Source organism: Trichinella spiralis (genome assembly GCF_000181795.1).
Source record: "Trichinella spiralis strain ISS 195 chromosome Unknown Scfld4, whole genome shotgun sequence".
NCBI classification, from domain to species: Eukaryota; Metazoa; Nematoda; class Enoplea; order Trichinellida; family Trichinellidae; genus Trichinella; species Trichinella spiralis.
This window is the reverse complement of record NW_003526943.1, coordinates 10,600,139-10,622,807: the sequence shown is the minus strand read 5'-3', so window position 1 is coordinate 10,622,807 and position 22,669 is coordinate 10,600,139. Positions and strand designations below refer to the sequence as shown.

At 33.0% G+C, this 22,669-nt stretch overlaps 8 protein-coding genes across 8 annotated transcripts; 2 read left to right on the top strand and 6 right to left on the bottom strand.

Annotated features, from left to right (window-relative positions):
• Positions 1 to 808: 808 nt before the first annotated feature.
• Positions 809 to 3,984, bottom strand: Tsp_06331 (CD36 family protein). Its single transcript, XM_003378368.1, is given in 11 exon segments — positions 809 to 845; positions 922 to 1,119; positions 1,182 to 1,255; positions 1,397 to 1,515; positions 1,569 to 1,786; positions 1,851 to 1,920; positions 1,980 to 2,110; positions 2,129 to 2,340; positions 3,416 to 3,563; positions 3,631 to 3,791; positions 3,868 to 3,984. 11 exon segments carry the CDS (start codon positions 3,982 to 3,984, stop codon positions 809 to 811), a joined length of 1,485 nt encoding a protein of 494 aa, XP_003378416.1.
• A 2,836-nt stretch (positions 3,985 to 6,820) lies between these two features.
• Positions 6,821 to 7,625, bottom strand: Tsp_06332 (putative ribosomal protein L14p/L23e). The gene is made up of 3 exons (XM_003378367.1): positions 7,618 to 7,625; positions 7,470 to 7,539; positions 6,821 to 7,234 (listed from the first exon to the last, which is right to left on the bottom strand). The coding sequence occupies exons 1-3, from the start codon at positions 7,623 to 7,625 to the stop codon at positions 6,821 to 6,823; spliced, it is 492 nt and encodes a 163-aa protein (XP_003378415.1).
• Positions 7,626 to 7,943: 318 nt separating this feature from the next.
• Positions 7,944 to 9,941, top strand: Tsp_06333 (signal recognition particle receptor subunit alpha). The gene has a single exon (XM_003378366.1). The coding sequence runs from the start codon at positions 7,944 to 7,946 to the stop codon at positions 9,939 to 9,941; it is 1,998 nt and encodes a 665-aa protein (XP_003378414.1).
• A 207-nt stretch (positions 9,942 to 10,148) lies between these two features.
• Positions 10,149 to 10,363, bottom strand: Tsp_06334 (conserved hypothetical protein). The gene is made up of 2 exons (XM_003378365.1): positions 10,258 to 10,363; positions 10,149 to 10,204 (listed from the first exon to the last, which is right to left on the bottom strand). The coding sequence occupies exons 1-2, from the start codon at positions 10,361 to 10,363 to the stop codon at positions 10,149 to 10,151; spliced, it is 162 nt and encodes a 53-aa protein (XP_003378413.1).
• Positions 10,364 to 11,338: 975 nt separating this feature from the next.
• On the bottom strand, positions 11,339 to 11,997 carry Tsp_06335 (macrophage migration inhibitory factor). Its single transcript, XM_003378364.1, has 3 exons — positions 11,882 to 11,997; positions 11,651 to 11,823; positions 11,339 to 11,603 (listed from the first exon to the last, which is right to left on the bottom strand). Exons 1-3 carry the CDS (start codon positions 11,987 to 11,989, stop codon positions 11,540 to 11,542), a joined length of 345 nt encoding a protein of 114 aa, XP_003378412.1. The 5' UTR covers positions 11,990 to 11,997; the 3' UTR covers positions 11,339 to 11,539.
• Positions 11,998 to 12,236: 239 nt separating this feature from the next.
• Tsp_06336 (macrophage migration inhibitory factor) lies at positions 12,237 to 12,746 on the bottom strand. Its single transcript, XM_003378363.1, has 2 exons — positions 12,607 to 12,746; positions 12,237 to 12,303 (listed from the first exon to the last, which is right to left on the bottom strand). Exons 1-2 carry the CDS (start codon positions 12,744 to 12,746, stop codon positions 12,237 to 12,239), a joined length of 207 nt encoding a protein of 68 aa, XP_003378411.1.
• Positions 12,747 to 13,863: 1,117 nt separating this feature from the next.
• On the bottom strand, positions 13,864 to 17,122 carry Tsp_06338 (putative metallo-beta-lactamase domain protein). Its single transcript, XM_003378362.1, has 11 exons — positions 17,095 to 17,122; positions 16,443 to 16,540; positions 16,246 to 16,319; positions 16,071 to 16,182; positions 15,893 to 16,009; positions 15,186 to 15,479; positions 15,035 to 15,130; positions 14,722 to 14,934; positions 14,488 to 14,650; positions 14,108 to 14,417; positions 13,864 to 14,047 (listed from the first exon to the last, which is right to left on the bottom strand). Exons 1-11 carry the CDS (start codon positions 17,120 to 17,122, stop codon positions 13,864 to 13,866), a joined length of 1,689 nt encoding a protein of 562 aa, XP_003378410.1.
• On the top strand, positions 17,053 to 21,649 carry Tsp_06337 (cystathionine beta-lyase). The gene is made up of 11 exons (XM_003378361.1): positions 17,053 to 17,073; positions 17,820 to 17,880; positions 18,831 to 18,979; positions 19,847 to 19,950; positions 20,009 to 20,222; positions 20,349 to 20,480; positions 20,534 to 20,591; positions 20,665 to 20,742; positions 21,047 to 21,321; positions 21,373 to 21,425; positions 21,496 to 21,649. The coding sequence occupies exons 1-11, from the start codon at positions 17,053 to 17,055 to the stop codon at positions 21,647 to 21,649; spliced, it is 1,299 nt and encodes a 432-aa protein (XP_003378409.1).
• Positions 21,650 to 22,669: the final 1,020 nt, after the last annotated feature.

The following is a 22,669-nucleotide window of genomic DNA, read 5'->3' as shown; positions in this document are numbered from 1 at the left end:
CAACTGATATTTTTAAAATTTTATCACTTTTTGAAAAAAAAACATACCCTTCGTCTGTTTTGCTTGTAATGCTTTTTTACTTGGGAAAAATCTTTTTATAAAAATAAAATTCTCCTGATCGAGAAGAATTCTTTGACAGTGCACTGCACTGTACTATATGAATGCCTGTAGGCCATCAATCAATTAATACATATATAATATCGATATATTTGCACAGAGGATAATTTTTGACGATTAAAAAGTTTTCTTTGACAAAAATTCTCACATTCAAAATAATTAACTTTCTAACTTTAAAAAGATGAATAAACTGCTTCTTGAAATCCGTTCCACTCTGCTCAAAAAGAGTAAAACATAAAGAAGTATAGATGATGCACAGAGGCGCAAAATGAAAAGATTCAAATAATGCTACCCGTTTGTTCACATCAATAAGGGGAAAATATAAAAATGAAAATACAAAAAAAAGATAATAACAGCATGGATGACAATAAAATACAGAGATAAAAAATACTCAAGAATTCTGGATTCAAGTGGAAAATTAAAAGCCTCTCTATAAAAAAAAGAGATCAATTTCTGGGCAATACATCAACTGTAACTTTTCATGCGCATACAGTTTCAACAGATGTAAAATGAACGAAAAACGAATATTAATTGAAATGTAAAAATAATAGTAATAAAAATAATAATAGTATCCCAAAAAATTGACCCGAAAGAGGAAATATTATATATAGCTTTCACGCGCGATTGTATGTAGCTCGTCGATTTACACTAACCGGCAGGAACTGCGTTTCACATATTTCACCAAAAATTTTCACACAGAATCAGATTCCATTCTCAATTCTCTTCTCCTATAACAACAACGATAAAAGTAATATAATAATATTCAGCTGGAAAAAAAAAGAAAATTAAATAACATACATATACGTGTTGACGGCAAAAAGTGAAACAGTAAGAACAATGATGAGCGTGCCAAGTGAAATTAAAGCGTAAGCAGAGCCGTAAGCAAGCTTCTGCGGTAAAAATAATCGATGCCACAACGCTTCACGAGTTTCAGCATTCAAATACGCACTTTCGTTGAGCCAAAAAACGGGAATTATTGCAGATTTGAATTTTTTCAACGATCTAAATTATTGAAAGCACAAATAGAAATTTCGTTTGCTTTTCATTTTATATTAATAATTTACGTGAAATCGTTATCACGCACAGCGGCTACATTGATCTGCAATTTACGACGAAATGATATTCCAATACCAGTTATCTAAATTCTCAATTAATATCTTTTGCAATATTCCATTATACTATACTGAAACAATTGTGAAATTGTGATATTTCAACAATTGAATCGATATCAACAACAATATGGGAATTTGATTGAAAAAAAACGATAATAATTAAATACCGGCTCAAATTCAAGTATAGTTTTGTGTTGTGCAGGATCTGGATGCATTCCGTAAACGGATTGTTGAACTTCTTCTGGAGTGAACAAAAAATGCGGAAAGGACAAAACTATCGGTGCATCTGAAGAAGCAATAGTAATTTTCAGCAATAAAATAATCATTTTCACAACTTACCCTTCTGGCACTTGGATATGTTGAGCAGACCAGGAGGCAAACACGCCAGACCACTTTTACTGTCAGGAATTTGTATTTTTGGATAATAAATATCAGTGGGCCAGCAGAAGCCCGCATTTTCAGATGTTGTATCATCAAGCGCATCTTCAGGTATAGCAAATTGTAATGTGGCTAATTTATCCACCATACCATCTGAATCGTATCGAACATACAATGAACTAAAATTTAAAATTAAAATCAATAAATAAAGCAACATTCTTTATTTACATTTATTTCTATTACCGGCAAAGATCAGGTGAAAACAATTTTAAAATCTGCGATCGATCCATAAATGGAGGATATACTGAACCATCTGGAACAGAATCATAAAAATATACAAATACAAATGGAATGCATGCTTGCATGGATTACCGGAACCATTGATCATGTTCGCCCATTCACTATTCCAATAGTTTACAAAAGTGGACCCTTGGAACAGTTCCATTGTTCCTTTTTGAGTCAAATTCATCACACCTGAATTGATCAAATATGGACCGTCGTAGCTGTAATTTTTTCCATACATGAAACCCATGCGGTCGGGAAAGTCGAAATCCGGTGCAAGCCAGTGCATCGCCTTGGCCATTGAGAACAGTATATCCAAATAGCCGGTAAAAAGCAAAGCATCCACTGAACGTGTTATAAATGCCCCTTCGCCTAAGCCAATCAAGCCGAAAGAAATGAACTTTTTCACTCCAACTGGAGTTCCACTCTGACGTAATTTGTGAAGCAGAGTCTAAAAATAAAAATAATAATAATTTCTATTATCATCAATATGACCTATTAATCTATTATATAACAATTCGAATTCTGCAATTCATGCAACTCTGCTATCTGATATCGAAAATGTATTTTTTTAACAAAAAAAAACAAGCTTCCAGATTTTCAATTTGAAACCGCTATTTTGAGATAGGAAATTTGAAATAATTGAAAAATCAGTTCAATGCCACTGTTCGCTTCATGGCCACAAAACCAATCCAAACTTCATTGTAATGGTAAAATAAAATGCAGGTTACGATTTTGAAGAAACTGATTATATACAAATTGAATCAAAAAGTTTAATAAAAAATATACAAGTCAAATACTATATACTACATGAAAGGGTAATTTGATTAAATGTTAATTTGAAAAAATTATTAAACAAAACATGTTCCATTGTCTAATATGTCGCAATAATTACAATACACTTTGATAAACCTAACAAAAAAAAGTACACTTTACCTAAATGACAATTCGACTTATCATCATATCATGATAAAACCTTTCAGAAAAAAGTAAAATAATTTGTACGATAATGAAAAAAACATATACACAGAAAAAAGTGAAATTTAACGCAATATATACATTTTTAATGGATATATTTTTTTTAAATATTGTTTGTATAAAATGAGTACAAATAATGTCTGGTTTTCAGTTTTTCAATTTTAAAATTAGCCATTCCATGTAGGGAATTGCATTCAATAATGACACTTGGTATGTTATAAGAAAAGACGAATGAATTTTCATAATTGAAATAAAAATAAATTACAATCGCATAGCATAATTAAACGCATTCTTTGAAAAAAGTTGACATTTTTACTTCCTTAGAGGTCATCAGAAAAAGAAGTAACTGTGAATCACACGCTTCAGGGTCAATTTGTAAAATTTATACAAAACGAACATCTATCCTAAGGCTTTCTGTTATTAGACATTAAAAATATGAATAGTAAGAAAATTATTCCATCAAATCTGTACATATAAAATACAATAATGTGCAACAAGTCCACTATGAGCAAAAAAATAAAATGCTAATCAAAGAAAGACAAACTTACCCAAAATGGAACATTTGGTACGGTGATCAAATCATTCGGATTGCAAGATGAGCACGATTTTGTTGAATTAAAAGTGAACCATTTGAAATTCTTATAACTGATCGTACCATTATCATGATATTCAACAGCCATTTTTTTCTGATGTTCACTGAAATTAAAATAAATTGAAATTCTTCAGGCATATATAAAAATATAGATCTTTTAAGAATACTAACTCAAAGCCGTACGGGCCGACCTCGGAAAGCATCGGCTTTGCATAAGCCAAGGCCACTTCGTCAGCATTGGTGAGGTTGAAAAACCAAAATTGCAGGCTCATATCATAAGGCGGATTTTCCCAAAGCTTTGCCGTATCGCTTCCGTTTTCCAACAGCACTGCCTGTACGTGTACGTGTGTAAGAGAAAAACAATGAAAAGCAATTTGAATATCCTGTTTTTCATTTTTAACATCTTACATCCAAAACTGCATTGTGAACATAGCTTGGTGTGACAATGACCACACTGATGCCAACAATAAGAAATATTGTTCCCAAGCAGGCTACGGCGAGCAAATATTTTTGGTGTAGGTCCATTTTGAATTCAAAAATCCATTGTAATGAATTTGAACAGTTTTCGTCAGAACAGGTCAGTGAACCTGCCGCTGCAACGCACAATAAGCCTGAGCGTCAGTACAAATATTACAGTATCAAAAGGCAGGAGCGATCGACTGCGGACGTAAAAACTGAAGTTGAATTACCTTAAAAAAAAGAAATAAATAAACGATCAATCAAATCAATGTTTAATAAGTTTCTCAAAACAAGAAAGTTTCCCAAACAACATGCAAATTCACGCATACACATTTGATTTCTTCTGCTTTTACCAAATTGATAACATTTTTCTCTGAATTTTCAATAAATAACGCAAATGACAACATTTTTATCGAAGTTATTACTTAAACAGTTTACAAAAAAACTATTTTTTGATGATTAATTTTGAAAAAATACAAACATATGAGGAGAATTATCTTATTAGTTGATCTGCTGAAGAAACAGATTGAAAAGTTGCAAAGAAAAAAAGTTTCGATCAAACACATTCAATAAAAATAAGGATGCATGAAAATTTGTATAATTATCATAAATCTGCCATCAGGGACTACATTGCAACCATACTCGTATCGATGCAGATGTATTCGAAAAGCTTTTGAAAATGAAGTTGTGTTAAAATAATGGTGAGAAAAGAATTTTTGCAGAAAAAAGAAACAAAATTTAAGAGAAACTTTTTTCTATATACGTTTACATTTTCAAAATAAAGTGAAATAAAAATGACAAAAAAGTAACTGCTATTAATGAAAAAAAATGTTCCAGATAAAACTTGTAATTGATAACCTTTTCCAAATGAATTTGCCATTTCATGCAAATGTAACTTTTTAGTAAAAAATTCCAAACCAACAATGCAACAAAAATGACAACAAAATAAATTTTATACAGAACGTGATAAAATTGAAATATGCAAAACAATCGTAGATTACCATGCAGTGGGAATGTAACAAGTTGCACAAACGATGCTTAGTCATTGCTCTCTCTTTACGTGTAGCAAATTTGGCATAATATTTTTGCTTTGTTTGATACATGCGCGTAACAGATATCAAAAATTCAAAAATAAAAAAAATTATTTACAGTAATGACAAAGTACGTGAAATGCAAACGTGATCTTTCTTACCAGATATGAAATTTCAAAGTGTTCAACATTGTGATGCTATTCATAAATGAGTGAAACAATTTGAATAATAATAATTGTTTAAAACAATCAGACATGCTTCAAAGCAACGCAGTTTAAAATTAAAAAAATCAGCTAGCAACCAGCCGACTGAACGTGTGAATGAGTCAGTGAGTGAGTAGGAGTGATTCACAGAAGCATACTCGAGAACCAGTTCTGAACAATTTTCACGCAACATTGGAGAACAAACAACAAAAGCCCACGTCGACCAAATGTTAATTTGAATAAGCATATTTTGTGTGAAATTTAAATTTTGCTGAAAATTTCTCATTCAACGTTAGTTATACTTGTTTTTTCTTGAAACTATATTTACTTTCTTTGAAAATATTCAAAAATTAAACAATTACAAAGTAAAATTGTCCAAATGAAACGTAACAACAAATTGTTCAGATTTAATTTAATTATCGACATTTTCAAGTGGCAAGTTTTATTTGAAAATCAAAAAATTAATGTGCCAAAGTTGAATGGCAATATAATTATTATAAATTCTACCAAATAAAAATTGCATCCTCTTGAAAGAAGTTAAGAATAAAATGCTATTTGAAAAGTATTTTCCAATTTTGGGACAATTTCATCCAGTCAAACTTGCCACGAAAACTTGAATCACAAAATTTACTTATTAAAGCTGTTACACATTCCTAGAAGAATACAATGAACTTTGTGCAAACATGTCAACAACATGTAAAAGTTCCTATTCTACATTTTGAATTATTATCAAAATCCAAAAAAAGCAAAAAAAACATACCAAATTTAAAAAAAATTGAAATTTTCAATAAAACGTGAAGGATGTCTGTAAATAGTTTTCTTCTGAAAATAATTATTAAAATTTAATTGCTGAAAAAATGGATAATAAATATTGGTTTGCGAAAAAAACAGCCAAACGACCTTACGGGTAGGGTTTCAAACTTGCAATAAATAACCCATGCTATTTCTCAGTGGGATGAGTGGGGGAAAAAAAGAAAGCAAAATCAACGGCAGCTGCACGGATATTTCCAACACAACTGCTATAGCACAATTTTATGAAAAACCCAACCAAGCTGTGATGCTTCATATGACAGGCCAACTGTTAATATAGATTCAAAAAAAGGCAAATGTTATTATACTGCGTTTGGTTTTCGGATAAGTAGACAATTTGCAAAATCAGAGCAGCTGTAAAAACAAATCTCCTCTATTCTATAAGCTTAATATTTTCAACATTATACTGATACTTAAAATCTAGATTAAAATCAATAAAACAAAAAACCCGTAAAATAATTGAAAAATACAGTATATTTCCCAAAAAAATAATAAAAGAATAAAAATCACTCACTGTAAAATAAAAAAAAATTTCTAAAAATATTCCTATTTTTTCAACTTTTCTATTTCAACCAAAAATACTTCATTGAAAAATATACTAACTGATAAATTTGTACATTTTAATTGTTGCTACAGTAGTATTTGATAAATTAGTGAATGAAGGTAATTTTCCCTACAAAAGTTGTTGCAATTCTAAATTGGTGAAACAATTTGAAATGTAATATTTCCATTGTTGAAAAGTTTCTGATCAACTTGTTCACTACAAAACTCACCGCTATCGAAATAATATAGACACACCAAAGCATTACAATTTTTGTTTTATTCAAAGTAACTTGAGAATCAAAAAATGAGTAATTTTCAGACAACTTTCGATGCAGACTGGACAATTTTCGCTAAATCAGGCTTTGATTGAAGCCACGCTGGTACAGGAACCAGAACTTTGTTGCCCAATGGATTTTCATTCGCATCCAACAAAACGATATTGTTCGAGTCGGAACGAGGAACGCCGTGTCTAATTTGCGAATGGTGGGCCTTCCAACCGACTATGTAAGCGCGGCGGAGTTCTCCTTTGATGGCGACCAAAATTTTGTCACCAAGCTGACCGCGATTGGCCTTCTTGCCCAACCGACCCTGCCGGTATACTCTAATGCAATAGGGTGGCTTGCCGCCGAGCATCGCCTGCTTGCCCAAGTCGCTGTTGTCGACCACGCGAAATCTTGTTTTCAGATGGATCCAATTTAGCAGTGAGGTTGTGCTGAAAAAATCCACCTCCTACATTGGAAACTTCATCCGAACCAAATGAATGTATGGTGGTTTTCAAACGAAAAATGTTCTCGTACAACATTCGCTCAATTACTATTTTCATTGTCAAACGGTAAATTATGCAACTCTTCCAGAAATGGAAATTACAAATTTGAAATCACGTTTGTTCAATGAAAAAAGACAAAATCGAACAAAATGTATTCAGAAAAGTTGAATTATATTCCGATTGAAACAAATTTCTCACCTGAACTGTCTCTTGGGGAGGAACAGTCGTTGAAATAACGTCATCATCATCTTCAAACAGCTTTATTAATCTGCAAACGATTCAACTTTTACAAATTCCTTGAAAACAAAAGAAACTGAAACTGATCACTGTCAACTTACTGTTCAACCGTGGCATTTATAAAATCAGTCTATTCAAGAATCCGCCTACAAATGAACAACTGCTCGTTCAGTTTGAAAAAATGTACAGTACAAAAACAACAAAATAAAAATCAAGTTTTCAATGTCAAACATAATTTTGAAAAAAAATATATGAATAAATTGTTTTTTTGAATTATCGACCAAAACTTTTTCCCTCTTTATCTCATCGACTGAACATCGTACAATACTACAGTAACCAGTTGTTAATTCTTGATTTTTAGAACATCGACGTAATCGTACTGTAGAGCATTTTTTGTTTTTTTCCTCTTTGTCGTCTGTCGGATCGGTTTGACAAATGATTGAACATTTGTGCATTTTCACCAAAGGAGGCGTCGTGCTGTGGAACGTCGAACCGCCGTCGGAGCAGCTCAGCGCCGGCATCAACGCAATTTTGAAAACGGTCGTGCTGCACGAAAGAATGGACAAGGCGGTGCACGAGTACGGCGATTTCGCGTTCCACTTGTGCTTGGACAACAAATTTGAGCTCATCTATTTGCTGGCTTATCCGAGTGTTTCGCCGGTCGGCTATGCAGATGAATTTTTGGCCGAATTCGCCGACATCTTTGCCCAACAGTACGATCTGGTACTGCGGGACCGTGGCGCCCTGTTACAACGATGCGACAGTGATTATTTTGCCGACGTGTTGACGACATTTAACCACTTGACTCGCAAATTTTGTCGAATTCAAGACAACAAATTACCGGCAAAAACGATGCGCACGTTCGAACAATCGAACAAAGCGAAGCGAAACGCCACGCTGCTTGTTGATGCTAGCCAGAAGAAGAATAAGAAGCAGAACAACACCGCTAGCAACAGCAAAAACGTGAATTCGGCAGTGCCAGTGCCCGCGAGTGGTATTCCAACAAAATTGGATGCGAACGCGACCGTGGAGAACAGCAGCTCGACGGTGGTAGTGGAGTCGAAGTTGGCAAAAATGCGTGAGAATTTTTTGAAACGAACCCAAGCGAAAGAGAAGAAATCGAGTAGTAGTTCTGGCGGCAAATTGGCGGCGGATTCGACTTCGAAACGCAAAAAGGTCAAAGAAAATCGCCGTTGGGATGAAATTGGCGGCAATTGCCAGTTCTACGACATGAACGAGTTGGATTTCAGTAGCAGTCAGACCAATGCCGGCGATCCGACGGCAGGGGCGGCGGCGGCAGTGGATCCACTGTTGAACCGAGCGTCGATTGAAGAGCAGAGGCGTTACGTGGGCCAGATGCGTGGTGAACTGGGTGGTCTGAGTGACGACGACCACTTGGACGAGGAAGAGGACGACGAAAGATCGGTGACCAGTGGTCAAAAGCAGTTCGACAGCACGGCGGCCAACAACAAGAAAAAGGGCGGTGGTGGTCTTTTGGCGGCTTTTCAAAGTTTGGTTGGCAACAAGACGCTGACCGACGACTTGTTGCTCGGACCGTTGGAAAAGATGAAGGAACAGTTGATTGGGAAAAATGTGGCCGCAGAAGTGGCCGACAAGCTGTGCCAGTCGGTTCGCACCAGCTTGCGGGGCAGTGTGGTCGGTCAGTTCAGCTTGATCGCCGGCGTGGTCAGGGATGCGTTCAGGCAGTGCTTGGTGCAGCTGTTGCTCAAGCCCGAGAGGAACAGCTGCCTGTTGCGCGACATTTTCCAAGCCAGAGAATCTGCGCGGTGCTACAGTATCGTCTTTTGCGGTGTCAACGGCGTCGGCAAGTCGACCAACTTGGCCAAGGTGGCATTTTGGCTCAACGAGAACGGCTTCCGGGTGCTTATTGCCGCCTGCGACACGTTCCGCGCCGGGGCAGTCGAACAGCTCCGCACCCACGTCCGCTACTTGGACGAACTCCACCCGGGTCTGGTGCAACTGTACGAACAGGGTTACGGTAAGGATGCGGCCGCGGTCGCCGCTTCGGCCATAAGCTACGCCGAGGCGAACAACTTGGACGTGGTGTTGGTGGACACGGCCGGCCGGATGCAGGACAACGAGCCCCTGATGCGCGCCTTGGGCAAGCTGATCCGAGTCAACGAGCCCGACTTGGTGCTGTTCGTCGGCGAGGCGTTGGTCGGCAACGAGGCGGTCGACCAGTTGCAGAAATTCAGCCGAGCTCTGATCGACTGCGCCGCCGTCGACCAACAAGACACGCCCATCGACGGAATTATGCTCACCAAATTCGACACAATCGACGACAAAGTCGGCGCCGCCGTTTCTATGACTTACATCACCGGTAAGCCGATCCTTTTTGTCGGCACCGGTCAGACGTACAAAGATTTGAAACAGCTCGACGCGAACGTTGTCGTCAACGCATTGCTCAGGTGATTTTATATTCAAAAGAAAAAAAATTACAGTAATAATTCTTTATTACAACATCCATCAGAATTGCCCATTTGTGCAATAAATCAATTGTTGGCCAAGAATAAAAATTTTATTCTTTACTGAACATGAAAAGGATCAATGAAAATCTGTAATCTAATCAAAGTAATATTAATTTTTCAACAGATGTTCATCTGCAACTATATACAAGTTTCAATCTGTTTGTTTCACTTCGGAATTGTTATTTTCTTTGGTCATTTTAACGAAACCTGAAATAACTTTTCAAGTTATTATTTTCGCCAAAATTAAAATTATTATTTACCAAAATGCTCCGGATAAGCGGTAGGCAAAAGAGTAAACATGGCCGATGCAACCATTCCACTTACAACAATAATTACGGCTAGTTTTGAAACGTCAGATGGATGCATTTTTAAAAATTTGCAAAAATCACACAATTGAAACTCGTAATATAAGCAGTAAAAATACTCCACTGCGGAATCATTGTATACGGTATTTATATGATAAAAAGGTACAATTTACATATTCGATTCTAAAAATCATTATTCTTAAGAAATGTTTAGTCAGACTTGAAGATCCCTTTTGTAGGTGGACTGCATCTTTTTATTTATAATGATCCGAAACAATGGATGTTGTTTTATCAAGAACGGGGAATCATACAATAGCTGAATAGCGGTTCCAGACGTTTGCAAGGCTAACTTTCTTGCTTCTGTTCCCTCCTCCCTCCTCACTCTTATTTATACATGTTGGTTGACCTCATTCCGCATCTGATGGCTCAAATTTCCGAGGAAAAATCCAATTAAAATGGGTTGATTGTGCAACCGTTTAATCTGTGTGGCTCCGGTGATTGGTTGGAACAGCCGCGCTGCCAGAAACATTTCATTTTTGACAAGTTGTCAGTAACTGATCCCCGAGGTTGTGACAGTTATACAGCATGGACGCTGACCCTTTGACCGTTTCACTGCCATTCCATTGTGCACCGTCAAGAAAAACAAGGGTGTCAGCTTACATTGCGTCACCATTGTTTGGTTGCAGTAAACAATATTTTGATCGTAGGGAGTTTAAAAATTGATGAGCAAGTATAGAGAAAAGATTTCTCAACAAGTATCTATATCAGTTTATTCATTTGACAAATAGTGGTAATTAATGCTTTCAGTCGAGCCGAATTGAACTGGATACTTTTACTACATTGCAAAATGCAGACTGTTATTACTTATTAAATAAAAAGCAATTTGTTTACTTTTATTTTAAACAATTACAGCAGGATATACTAATAATTTTATTGAAATTAAATGTATATATGTTTTTTTAAGTAAATGTTGAATGTTATTTTACAGCTTCAAAATAACATTTTAACGTAAACTGAACAATTTCGCATCATTTTTTCACTTTGTAACATGTATATTTATTAATCACTAATTGTCAAGTTCATGCAAATCAATCGCAAGTTATTCAATTTCTGACTATTCATTAAATAAACACCCAATTTTCACCAATACCAAATCATTCACACTAAAAAAAATATACTGAAAAGCTACGGTAACATAAATCTAATTTTTTCTTTTCATCATCATCAATCAATTCGATCAGAATGTAGTACCGTTCCAACCAACATCGTCTCCGTTCAGATTGACGAAATGGATATACATTCTGAAACGATCTCTTTCGAAACATTGTCAATTGTTTGTCGCTATTACCTATTCTTTGGAATGCCCAATTTTTTGTTAAGATGATCAAACAGTTTGGCCGAATGATCACGATTTCTGCTTGGTTCTATTCCACCAATCGACATCAGAGTACCGAATGCAGCAGGATTTGTACTTCCGCCAAACGACAACTGCTGATCTGTGTTGATGTGCACAGCTACATACTGAAATATATGTTCATAAAATTCAAAGCTCGCGCAATATACGGCAAAAAGATCTTACACTTCCTGGTTTTGATAATATATTACCAACAAGTGCGCTTGTGCTGGACAAAAAGTCCGACGGAACATCGGTAGCTTTGATGTTTGTGTTCAGAGTAAAAATCGGCATTTTTCACTAACAATCGAAAATTTAAATTATTTGAAGCGCATCGAAAAAAGCTGATAAATATATTCCCGTGAAACCACGCTTATAATCAGAAAATGCACAAACTGTGATAATTACAGCATATTTTATTTTATTGGATACACAAACTGATAGAAAGGAAGTTCAGGAATAAATAAAAATTATAAAAGAAAGTTCATAAGTATTTAGCTAATATGACATTAACTTTCATAATATTCTTCCTTTCTAAGATCTACGCTCGCAGACAGCCACTCCATCCAACGTAAAAGCCGTCCATATTCAAGTACCGTATGTACATTCTAAAAAAGAAAAAGCAGGTTCATTTCTACATATTTTACTCATCAGTGAGAGGTCACAAAATTGCATCATTCTAATACACTTATATTTCTACCGCAAAGTGGGAAATAAATTTACATATGAGAGATTAAAATATAGTCCTGGAAGAAACTGTAAACAAGCTAAAATTCAAGTTAACTTATTTATTTTCTCTTTTTTACCAATGATTTTATATTTTTTTAATGTAAAAAATAAATTGCAGTTTAAGCGTATATTAAGATTTAAAGGAGTTATTTAAAGAACGTTTTACTTATATAGTGTCTCACCGTTGTGGAAGAATGCCTAATTGCTGATGTAGAAATTCACTCAATCTTTCGGCATATTGTGCATTTTCTTCTGCACTGATTCTTCCAACCGCTCGAACTACGCCAATCAGACAAGGATCATCAGCGCCGCCAAATTCCATTTTTTGATCAAGCAATAAATCAACCACCACTAGCTGTTCATTTAATGAAACGTCATAAAATTTCTCAGTGATTTAAAAATTTGTTAGTTATATGTAGTTCAGCAAACACCGTAAGGATGATAATTTAACTTTAATAAACGTTAAAAATGATAAATGAATTCTTCCATTAGTAAATACATAGCTATAAATGTTTTTTACAAAACAGTATTGAAAAATACACTAATACAGTGGTTCACGAACTGAGTCGTGATTCGTGAAATTGGTGGGTAGTGAGATAAGTTGTGGTAAGTCACGGCTTTCGAGGCAAAAAAAATCATCAACAAGCTAAACGTCTTCATAAAAGACAAAGGTCAGCCTAATGTAAATGAATAACATGACGCAGTTGGGTCACAGTTTGTACAGACGCCACTGGGCCATGTGCCGTGATAAAGGCAACCCGAAACGAAAAAAGCCCATCCTTCTCTCACTCTCATCTGCTCCATTATGAATAATAATGCATTAATGAACTTGATAACACCAAAATGCTCGAAGCAAATCAGTCTTTCGTGTTTAATAATGCTACGTGGGACGCGAAAACTAGTTGTTTGAAAAGTAGGTCACAGTACCCAGAACGCTGGAAACCACTGCACTAATATATTTATTGGATGCTATTAATGTATTTATTAGTTTCACCATGAACGTTTAATTTGTAATGCTATATAAATCGGATCATGTATAATATGACGCAGAATAGAGTTAAATCAAAAAAGTGCGATATCAGTGGAAATGAAATCAATATAAATGCATACCTCTTTCGGTTTTTTCAGCAATTCCGCCAACAGATCTGTTAGCAATCGGTGAAAATCTTTCGGTGCAGTTTTTTTATTTGTAATTATTGTGAAAATTGGCATTTCGAACGAGACAAGACAACTACTGACCTCCAGCTATTCTACTGTAATAGACTAATGCAGGTAAAAGATAATAAAGTTCAAGATTTCATCCTGTGGTCATTTTCATTCGTATAGTAAACAAATTTAAAATATTTCATGAAATTTATTTCAATATTTTATTAAAAGTTCATATTAAATAAATGTATAGTTATATATATAGATATATAATTTTTAAGCTGAACATTTTTCTAAGGAGATAAACTCAACGTTGTGCAGTCTTTAAGAATCTTCATGATCTTTGTTACCATACCTATTTTTCCCCTCTGAAAGACCACACGTAACTCTTTCTCGCTATAAACACTCAAAATCACCTCATTGTCTATGATGAGGTCATTGGTTCCAGATTTGAATTGGGATCGAAATCGACCAGTTCTACAAATCATCAGATTGAAAATAATCACATAATATGGATATTTGAAAAAATTCACTTACTCATACATTTCCTGCTGAATTTGTTCTAGCAAGCAATTTAAACCACCCTCGCAGACACCCACATCAAGAATAAACTCAACTTGATGTGGTTCCCATTCCATTCTTTTGAGCACTTCGTCGCTTCGTAATAGTTCTATACTTTTCAAATTTTTGTCAACAAATAGACTAGCTTGAAATATGTCTGGATCAACTGGATGATTGAAGTTCGACAATGAATCTTTCAACAACTGCGGCGACGTCTCGATGACGATAGATGGAATCGTGTTCACTGCCACGTTTTGTCCATTTCGAGGCTTCAACACAGGGATCGCTACAATAATAATGACAACAATAGCAGAAAATGCAAAATGAATTAGCAGGAATATGAAACAAAAACTTACACAGCATACGTTCGACTTTTTGCTTTAAAAATTCCATTTTAGAGTCTTCACCATGCACGAAAAGCACATGCCTGGGGTCGCAGTTTCGAATCAACTGAACAATGCCTTTGGAATCGGCATGCGCACTGAATGACATGTATTCCACAGACAATTTAACCTCCAACTGTTAAATAAAAGAAAAAAAAACTTTTTTAATTCGAATTTTACACTACTACCACCAATTGTCACACTTACTGTAGCGCCGTTTTCCAAATCCAACTTCCGCACTCCAGCTATCAGTTTTGATCCCACTGTACCTTGAACACAATAGCCAGGCATGATAACCATATTTTTCTCATTGGTAGCCCATTTTTTGAAAATTTTCAACGATTGTCCAGAATGTAACATTCCAGGAGTAGCAAACACAACCATTGGACCTGGAGTGTCAGCAAATGAATCTTCAAATGGCTAAAAAAATTAAATGTAATAATTAATGCCAGTATTAAAATAGCCGATGCAGTGTTATGCATATGTGTTATTACAATAAAAAATGCTTCCAACAACTTACCAATACATGCTTGAAGTCAAACATATTTCTTTTCACGAATGTTTTCTTAATTTTCTCACTTGTCCAAGTGACAAATAATTTGTAATAATCGACAGCCTGACAAAATCAATCCACTAATGCACGACACAACAGATAACAAAATTCTACTTACTTTTTCTGCCATTCCCTTCGATACGTAAATCGGAATGCTCAAATTCATACGCTCCCAGTATGATTCGAGCAAGATGCATAATTCTTGAGCTCGACCCAACGCAAAAACTGGAATCAAAACTTTTCCACCATTATTTATACAATCATGCACTTTTTTCAAAAAATCCCTTTCTCGAGCTCTTTTTGAATCACGAATGGTCGTCGCATATGTAGACTCGGAGATCAGCACGTCTGGTCTGCAGCGGTCAATTTCCGCTGGACCCAGATGTCGATCTGGTGTCATATTGAAATCCCCCTAAAAGCGGACAGCATCGTAATTCTATAAATGGTAATTCAATTAATTATGACTACCGTATATACAACAGATTCGTGACCAACTCTAATTTCAAACATTGCTGCGCCCAATACATGACCAGCATAATATGGTTTGATTCTCAATTGGTTGTCAACATAAAACAGTAATACATGTATACATACATATATACATACATACACACATATTTATTTATTTATCAAAATAATGTAAAATATAAGTGGAAAGTTAATCAAATTTTAAAAGGCTTAAATGTCCAGAATAGCATCAAAAACAACTTAATAACCTAATCACCAAACAATTCTTCAAATGCAAACGTTACACAACAGTTCATTACTGCAGTTTTACTTTAGCAATTATTGTTTGGCATAAAAATATAATTCAACATTGCATACCATAAGCTCTTCATGCAAGCTGATCGTTTTCACTTTGTTCATGCAATCTTTGATCATGTTTGAAGTAAAAATAAAAGGATCATTTCGATACTTAACTTGAACTTTCCTAAAATCTTCCTATAAAAACATAGCATTGTTAAATTAATTGTCACATAACAACAAATTAAATTCTTCTTACAAGTAACACAGGCACAATTGCCTTGGTTGGTATGGTCATGTAAATTGGGCCGTTATAACCAACCATCTCGGTCATGTAAGGCAAAGCACCACAGTGATCAAGATGAAAATGACTTAAAATTCATAAAAAAATATTCAATGCTCAAAATAATCAAACCTAATTCAAAATAATATACCTGATAATTACACAATCAATAAAGTCGTCCAATTTTCCTTTCTGAGTAATATAGCTGAAATCTGGGAATCGACGCTACAATATTAAGCAATCTTTGTAAATTATTATTTAAATAGAAACAAAGTTCATTAAATAAAAATAAAATATATATCAAAATTAAAATTCAAAAAACAAAGAATATTAAAAATGAAAGAATACTTCGTCGTTAAAACCCATATGCATTCCGCAATCTAGCATGACATTCTTTCCTCCAATAGTGACAAGAATACAACTTCGACCAACTTCTTGGCCTGCACCTGTATTAAAATGAAGATTATTTATTCATCACATTCACCCTTGTCATTCAATTGCATCAACAAAATTTTACTGATAGCAATAAGAATTTAAAAGCGTTTTAAAAGCATATGTGTAACTAAACATTTATTATAAATAAAAGTGATTGAGAATTACAAATATTGCAAGAAAATACATCAACAAAGATATAAAAATAAATACAACTAAAGAAACATAATCACATGCTATCAAAAATCGTTTTTCATTATTATAATATTGGAATAAACTGGAAAAAGCTGTTACTGAAATCGCTGTAGAACAAAATTCAAAAATATTTGCAAAAAACTTAATTTCAAGTTGAACAGAAGGTACAACATATTATTAGTCGTATTATTAATTTACTGGGTGCGAAAATTACATTCATCTGCCCTATCAACAATGTGTTTTATATGAATATAAAAATTTCCTGTGTTAAGTTAATAAAACGTAAAATTTAATACGTCAAAAGTTTCAAAACAGAAACATGAATAAATGTATGCCAGTCGCCAAAACTAATGTAAAATATATTAACACTAACCAAGTGGAACAATCTTTATCTCTGGCATGGTTGTGATAAAAATCCAACAATAACCTAAAAAATCTTCTTGAATACAAAGTTTCAAAATTACCTTTTCACCAATCTATACTGTACGTATAAAAAATTAGGTATTACCTTCTAAATTGAAGAGAAATGCTCTGACAATACAAATTTAAACCTTAAATATTTTAAATATATATTTTATCTTAATAACATCGCGTAAAATGTTTTATTATAAATAGTTATACAAAGATAAACATATGCATGATATTTAACAACGGAGTGTAATAATTGAAACATTTTCTGAATATACTTGATTACTGTAATAGAATATTTAAATTATCATTAAATAATGTTTTATTTGTTAGCATGAGATCAATTTAAAGTATTGTAAACTTCAAAAATATTCCTATATTTAAAATGGATTTGAGGCATTCATTGCATGAAATTTTTTTGTGCAGAATTGAAAATTATTGAAATAAATCAGCCAAGTGAAGTTGAAGTAATGGAATTCAATGATTCAATTTATTTATTCAGTTTTTCTTCTTATATGTCTAATATCTGAATTGAATAATTTCGTTTGTTTCATTCGATACAACAAATTTGGGGAAAATATTGAATGACTAAATAAATTCTACATTCATATCTTTATGATTACAGATCAACGTCATGTGTATACAAATCCACTACGTCATATAAATGTTCTTTAATTAATAATGTTTAAGTCCCTGTTTCATCATTTATTTAAACAAACAGTAGTGCCTATTATAAAGCACTTCTTTGACAGTTCTATTTAAGGTTATTTTCATTAATAAGTAGGTATGTTTTTTTTTTAATTTGCGCTTTATTCATTAATACTATTCTCAGCAGAAGTTGGTACGTTATTTTTGTCGAAGCAGTTGTACTTTGAATTATTCTCATCAGATATTATACAATTAGGGTAGAAATAATTAATTTGAAATAATTTGCATTTGTTCAGGTATGTATTTTTGCGTGTGTAATGTTTCTGTGTAATATTTCTCAGAAATAATTTCAAGTAATTTCAACAGCAGTTTAGTAAATGCCATGGAAACAATGTGATTAAATAAATAGTCAGTTATTTCTGAGCTACTTTTAAATCGAAAATTTTTTTTACATGTTAGTGTTGCTTTAACAGCAAAATATCATATTCATTTTACATTTTACATTTGTAGCATACATTTAGATTTGAATTTGGCATGACATTCGTAATGTTGATTAATATAATCAAAATGAAACATTCATTTATCACACTGTCCTTCTTTTTATTTCTCAGTAGTTTAAAATATGTAATTTTCAAGTTATCTGAAATATATGATTCATAATTTGTCAGTAATATTTTTTTTTGGTTATTCTTTCTCAGTATAACCTAAATAAATGTGGACTGCTGTCATGAAAATGTCAGTAGTATTTGAAATGAATTTCATCTTTAAAATTATTCAACAGTGTAATATTCAACTGTTTAGTGTTGAATTGTTAAACTGTTGAACTATTTGGAAATAAATTTTATGAAATTAAGTATAATCATGTTGATCATTTATGGAAATATATTAGTGAGTTAAGAAATAACAAGCATTGAAAAATGAATTATAAACTGCTATCAATTAACCTTACTTACTAATAAAAAATTGATTATATGAAACTTTTATTTTTATCGAGCGTTGAATGTACTGAATGTTGTATGAAACATAATTTGCATATCTATTCATTCCTTCTAGATTGTTGGACTTTAATGTCTACGTTTTCCCATTTTGCTACTGACGCTCTTCATGTTGGACAAGAACCAGAACAATGGGCACATCATGAAGTTGTACCTCCTATTTGTTTAGCCACAACATTTAAGCAACCTGCACCTGGTGAACCAAAAGTATGAATTTTTAATGATATTACGTTAGATGACAGTTTTTCTGTTCGATTTGAAATTATAGCGTGTTATTGAAATGTAATGCATTACCAAAATACAGAGTGAACTTTTATTTGCCAATAATATTAATGTCGTGTGAATTTAATCAATTCTGTCCAATATGCAAAATTTATTAATATTTTAAAGTTATTTTTCTGGATTTTCTATTTTGTTAATCAATTCATATTGTAAGTGATGTGATTAATATGCTAACTAGCAAGCTGCAAATCATTTTTAATTACAAGTGATTTATGACAAATATTAGTTGCATAATAATAATAATAGTATTGTTAACTGTTTGCATGCTTTTGTTCGTTTGTTTATCTTTTATGAATGTAAAGTAAATATGTTTTGCATGAAATAGTCAGTGTTCAATTTAATAGTATTGTGCAGCATAATTTATTTTATGAAGATTTGATGTTGATTTGAAAATTAACTTGCTTTCTGTATATCCATTATTATAACGATTTATTATTAGTTTTACACTTTGCTAATTGGTTTTTTAATTAGCATGTTAATTGTGCTTTTATTTCTTTGCCGATTAAATACTATTTACTTTAAAAAAAATTTAAAAATAATGTTTGCAAAATTGTACTTTAAAATCAATTATTTTTATTTCACTGCACAAGTTGCATTTAAAAAGTAAATCCATAAATCAATGAAAAGTGACTTAGACGGGTTAAGTAAAGAGCTTTTTAATTTTGTTGAGATTGTTTTTGCAATTTAAGTATCATTTGATATTTCTTTTTTTTTAATTATATGCTCAAATTATATAATAATTGTAAATTGATAAGAAAATTTTATTTGTTTGTGAAAATTGTTTTATTTTAGAGTTTCGACTATTCAAGAGCTGGGAATGCTACCAGAGTTTCTTTGGAATTATGCATAGCTTCATTGGAAGCAGCAAAGCATTGTAAGAAAGTTTACATGCATATGTATATATTAATTTATAAAAAATGTTAATGATTAAATTGGAATTAAAGAAAAATAAAGCTTTTCAGGTAGCACTTACTCTAGTGGACTTGCGGCTTCTGCGGCGGTTGTGAGCTTGTTGACCGTTGGTGATACTGTTCTTGCGTGCAACGACATGTACGGTGGGACGGTTAGATTTTTGAATCGCATCGTTTCCAGAGCTGGAATTAAATGCGTTCGAGCAATTCTCAGTGCAGAAAATATTGGAAAATTTATTGAAGAACATGGAATTAAAGTAATAATTTCTTCCTTATTTCCATAACATTTATGCATCATGCTTGACGTTGTATTGTTTGTTTCAAATAGTTTGTTTAGTTGTTTTAGCATTTATTTGTATTATTTATTTATTTATTTGTTATAGTTAGTTTGGATTGAGTCCCCATCAAATCCTCTTTTACGTATAACTGACATAGCAGCTGTCTGCTCTGAGGTGAAGAAGTTCCCCGGAGTTTACACAGTTGTGGACAACACTTTCATGTCACCATATTTTCAGGTTGATCTATTAGGCAAGATAACATTTTCGTTTAATTAATAATATGCTTATAGAGACCTCTAGATCTTGGTGCAGATATGGTCATCCATTCAATAACGAAATACATAAATGGTTCTTTTTTTAGATTTATTGAGCAAAACATTTTATTTTCAAAATGATCAATGTACATTTTCTTTTTTTACAGGACATTCGGACGTTGTCATGGGTTGTGTCTGTACAAATGATAAGCAAATTGCTGAACACTTGGAATTTCAACAGTTGGGTATGTGAAGAAATTTTAAATATTAAACGTTTAATTTAATTTACGTTTTACACGTGACAATGTAAAATTGACAACGTATTGAAACTGATGTGCGATAAGAATTTACATATACATATAATCTTTAATAAATGCATAACGTAAAAATTTTAAATAGTAATGTATAAAGTTCATATTTTAACAATATTTTTAAAAATAATATGCAAATAGTGCAAAATAAATTGAACTGTTTAAAGGATAGTTTGAATAAAAGAAAATATTGGTGGGTGATGTATTTGAAAATTTACAAATGTTGATCTAATTTTAGCCGTGGGTGCCGTACCATCAGCATTTGATTGTTTTCTGGTAAATCGTGGCATCAAGACGCTTCATATTCGAATGCAACGTCATTACGAGAATGGTCTCGCAGTGGCGAAATTCCTCGAAAAGCATCCTCTCGTGACAAAAGTGCTTTATCCAGCATTGCCATCACATCCGGAATATGAAATACACCAAAAGCAGACAAAAGGTATGAGTGGTATGGTTTCATTTTACATTAAAGGTGATTTGGAAGCATCGAAAACATTTCTCAAATCTCTTCAAGTAAGCTGTTGGTTTTATTTGCATCAACAAGCGTGAAAATTCATATTGCAGATATTCGCTTTAGCTGAATCTCTGGGAGGATATGAAAGTTTAGCAGAACATCCGTATATGAAATTTCTTTTTTGCTATTCCTCTCTTCCTTGCCAACTTCCTCACAACTAAAACTTTGTTTAGTGCTTTAATGACGCATGCGTCAGTTTCGAAAGAATCACGTGACGAGTTGGGCATTTCAGACAATCTTTTACGACTCAGCGTTGGCTTGGAAGATATTGAAGATTTGATAGCTGATCTTGACCAAGCATTGCAAGCGTCGCAGAGAAAAATTTGACGAATCATTTTTTTTGTTCTGATGGCAGAAAATGATTATTTGTTCAATTCATACGAAGCAGAAGTAAACGTTATATATGGTTTTGCATCAATCAAGAAATTAATCACTGTTGTCAGCAGCTTTCTATAATTTACAGCTTACTATAATGGCAGTTTCATATTGAACACTTTTAGGAGGCCATTTTTATCTTTTTTTTTAATAGCGCACATTTATATCTATAACTTCGATCAGGCAATATTTGGTTATTTTGCACATTTGAGTTTGCAGTTGGTGTATTCTGATGAAGCAGCGAATCGTAAATGAAATTACCAGGAACACGTGGAATGAACTGTTTAAATACGTTTGAAATCAAAATGAAACTGCTTAAAATAAAAGTAAGTAAATAAGAAAAGGCATTGATGAATTCTTTTACGTTTGAAATTTGGTGTTCTACAGTTTTTGTGAATCACTGATGATTTGAATATTAGCAAATATATTATACAGTGCAATGCATGTTGTTGTTTTTTATTTAAACTTGAATTTTGAAATTAACATATATATTGATTTATTTCACGGCGTTTATCATTTCATATATAATAGTGTTCTTCATGTTGACTTGTATATTATGATGCATCGATTTATTTTAGCATTGTATGCAAGATTTCAGTTTGATGTCGTTAATTGTAAATTGTTGTAGAAATCGAAAATGTTTGTGTTAAAAGAAAAAGTTACATTACAAAAGTAATGAGATTTGTTTTATTTAATATAATTTTCACATGTAAATGTAGTATTCAAACAGTCAAAAAAATGTTTTCAACAACAAAAATTGCATAGAAATTTTATAAAATTTAAATAAAATTTATAAATATCATTTTTTATAAATAAAATTCATAATTGACAAAGTCATAGGTTTGCCAGTTTTGTATAATTGATTGTTCCTTTTGTTATGAAAGGGAAAAATGGAAAGTGCAATTTTGCATTGCTATTTTGGTTAAATACAATGCGCACAGCATGAGAATGTAATTTTTGAAATAAACAAAA

Bases quoted from the DNA above. Each gene is read 5' to 3' on its own strand.
- Tsp_06332 (XM_003378367.1), bottom strand. The intron at 7,235-7,469 runs GTGAGAAATTTG...TTTCCAATGTAG, and splicing joins CTCCCCAAGAGACAGTTCAG to GAGGTGGATTTTTTCAGCAC.
- Tsp_06335 (XM_003378364.1), bottom strand. From the start codon at position 11,989: ATGCCGATTTTTACTCTGAACACAAACATCAAAGCTACCGATGTTCCG. The intron at 11,824-11,881 runs GTAAGATCTTTT...CATATATTTCAG, and splicing joins TATTATCAAAACCAGGAAGT to TATGTAGCTGTGCACATCAA. The intron at 11,604-11,650 runs GTAATAGCGACA...AGATCGTTTCAG, and splicing joins TTGGGCATTCCAAAGAATAG to AATGTATATCCATTTCGTCA.
- Tsp_06333 (XM_003378366.1), top strand. From the start codon at position 7,944: ATGATTGAACATTTGTGCATTTTCACCAAAGGAGGCGTCGTGCTGTGG.
- Tsp_06334 (XM_003378365.1), bottom strand. From the start codon at position 10,363: ATGCATCCATCTGACGTTTCAAAACTAGCCGTAATTATTGTTGTAAGT. The intron at 10,205-10,257 runs GTAAATAATAAT...AAGTTATTTCAG, and splicing joins CGCTTATCCGGAGCATTTTG to GTTTCGTTAAAATGACCAAA.
- Tsp_06331 (XM_003378368.1), bottom strand. From the start codon at position 3,984: ATGGACCTACACCAAAAATATTTGCTCGCCGTAGCCTGCTTGGGAACA. The intron at 3,564-3,630 runs GTTAGTATTCTT...TTTTAATTTCAG, and splicing joins GTCGGCCCGTACGGCTTTGA to TGAACATCAGAAAAAAATGG. The intron at 1,516-1,568 runs GTAAGTTGTGAA...TTGCTTCTTCAG, and splicing joins CATATCCAAGTGCCAGAAGG to ATGCACCGATAGTTTTGTCC.
- Tsp_06336 (XM_003378363.1), bottom strand. From the start codon at position 12,746: ATGGAATTTGGCGGCGCTGATGATCCTTGTCTGATTGGCGTAGTTCGA. The intron at 12,304-12,606 runs GTGAGACACTAT...TTTCTTTTTTAG, and splicing joins TTAGGCATTCTTCCACAACG to AATGTACATACGGTACTTGA.
- Tsp_06337 (XM_003378361.1), top strand. From the start codon at position 17,053: ATGCCAGTCGCCAAAACTAAT. The intron at 17,074-17,819 runs GTAAAATATATT...ATAATGTTTAAG, and splicing joins TGCCAGTCGCCAAAACTAAT to TCCCTGTTTCATCATTTATT. The intron at 17,881-18,830 runs GTTCTATTTAAG...CATTCCTTCTAG, and splicing joins TATAAAGCACTTCTTTGACA to ATTGTTGGACTTTAATGTCT.
- Tsp_06338 (XM_003378362.1), bottom strand. From the start codon at position 17,122: ATGCCAGAGATAAAGATTGTTCCACTTG. The intron at 16,183-16,245 runs GTATATTATTTT...ATGAATTTTAAG, and splicing joins ATTGATTGTGTAATTATCAG to TCATTTTCATCTTGATCACT. The intron at 15,480-15,892 runs GTATGCAATGTT...GTCCGCTTTTAG, and splicing joins GCTTGCATGAAGAGCTTATG to GGGGATTTCAATATGACACC.